The sequence below is a fragment of the Herpailurus yagouaroundi genome, unplaced genomic scaffold, assembly GCF_014898765.1.
Source record: "Herpailurus yagouaroundi ecotype Mexico unplaced genomic scaffold, PumYag 250, whole genome shotgun sequence".
Taxonomy (NCBI): Eukaryota; Metazoa; Chordata; class Mammalia; order Carnivora; family Felidae; genus Herpailurus; species Herpailurus yagouaroundi.
In genome coordinates, this window is record NW_024412467.1 from 3,144,366 (window position 1) to 3,146,283 (window position 1,918).

General features: G+C 44.2%; 1 protein-coding gene across 1 annotated transcript; it reads right to left on the reverse strand.

Moving 5' to 3' along the window:
- Nucleotides 1-451: 451 nt before the first annotated feature.
- LOC121020440 (nuclear transport factor 2-like) lies at nt 452-875 on the reverse strand. Its single transcript, XM_040460490.1, is given in 3 exon segments — nt 452-711; nt 714-731; nt 734-875. Coding segments are annotated over 3 exon segments (420 nt in total).
- Between the last annotated feature and the right edge of the window lie 1,043 nt (nt 876-1,918).

A 1,918-nucleotide genomic window follows, 5' to 3' on the forward strand; every position in this document is an offset into this window, starting at 1 on the left:
GTCACCGGCTGTACGACTGTACAGCCACATCCCTTAATGTTGTCTCTTTAACCTTAACGGATTGCTTGTACTTTTTCTTTCTTTCTTTTCTTCCTTCCTTCTTCTTTTTTTGTTTTTTTAAAGAAAATCTTCATGGTTTTATTGTATCACGAGGCATTGTAACATCTGAACAAATCAATATCTGGGCGATGAGGCAGCTGCTTTATCTTTCACTTTTTTGGGTTACTAGAGCAACTTGTCAGTAGATTAAAAAAAAAAAGGAAGAAGAAAACCTTTGCGTTACTTAAGTCTTTCCGAGGCATGTACTGGAACAACACAAACTTCTGGCAGATGCACCTGGTCTGGCATGCAGACATCCCACACGACACCTGGGTAGTGTGCCCGGCTCCCTCTCCCACTGCAGGGCTCATTTAGGGATGGGATTTGGAGCATCTGCAGAATGCGAATAGTGTCAGGAAGGGGAGGGGGAGGAGACAGCAAATGTGCCTGGCTGGGAGGGGGAGGAGGTCAGTTTGTGCAGGGCAAGCCTGATCATGCCATTGCTGCAAACCCAAGCATCGTTGATGTTCTTTAATAGGAACGTGTGGTGGAACCCCACAATGGGGTCTCCACCGACCTTGAGCTGGCCCACAACCATGCTGATGATACAGCTGTCCGGCACAGGATGATGGTCTTGCGCCACGATGCCGTGCTGGGTTTTCTGGAACGGAGGCTAGACAATTTCTCTACATGGCATCTTTCCCTAGGAATTGTTGTCCTTCCCGTGATGTGTCAATACAAATTGTGCCTAGTTGGAGTCTGTTGTTATCAACTAACTGGTAATAATTTCGAATGAAGCCAGATCCGGTCTGCTCCCAAATTGGCTTGTCTCCCATTCTGGAATATCATCCGACCTCTTTGAGACCTTCAGGATGGCTTCTCCTGTGACTTCCAAGAGGGTTGTTGACACATACATCATTTCCTACTTCACTCCAGTCGTCTGCAGGCTGACTGAGGCCAGGACCTTTGAGGAGCAGAAGTGACCTTGACCTTTCACCCACTGGGCTCCAGCCTTCACAGACCCTCGGGTCTCCCAGGGGCTGGCTCCATGGCCATGGTGGCAGTCTCCTTGCACTTTTTCAGATAAACAAGGACGAAAACCCTAGGGGCAGCATGGTAGCTTGTCACTAATCTTTAGAGTAAATACAGAACAGAGAGAGATGACTCTTCCTGTCTGCACTTGTGGGTAAGTGGAACAGGAGAGAACCTCCAGTTGTACACACAATGATTCCAGTTTATCTTGTGTAAGAAGATAAACCTTTATTGCAAATACCTTTGGTGGGCTCATTTGCTATTTATCTCATTTCATTAGTTGCGAGACTGTATGCAGCCAGTTTTTCCTGGTGACCTTATGTGGAACATTTTGAACATGGAATCAACTAAAACTTTGGAATTTTCAGGACTGAGCTCTGTGTTGGTAATTAACGTAGCACTTACCATTGCATTCATAGGTTTTTTTTTCCCCCTTTGGGTAGGACAGGATACAGCATATTTGGGGGTAGGGGAGATCTTTTCTCCCAACATGGAATATGTCAAATTTCCTTGCCCTCTGAGATGAAAATAATTTATGTACTGTGTATATTTGCAAATAAGACAGGAAGATTGCTTACTTCTATAGGGACTTGAAGGTAGCTTCAATATCATTTTCATTTTAAGAAAGTTGGGCAAGGGAGGTTGTGTTTATGAATACAAAATTTTTGATAATACCATCTACACTATGGTGAGTGCACTAGGACATTTCAGGATTTGCTTCTTTGATGCTTTTAAATTACTTTCACCTAAGTGGAACCCTGCAAAGCTGTGAATGCCTCTTCATTGAAAGTATTAAAGCAGAGACATAAGTCTTGCTGTTGGAGATATCTTACATAGGATTCATGCC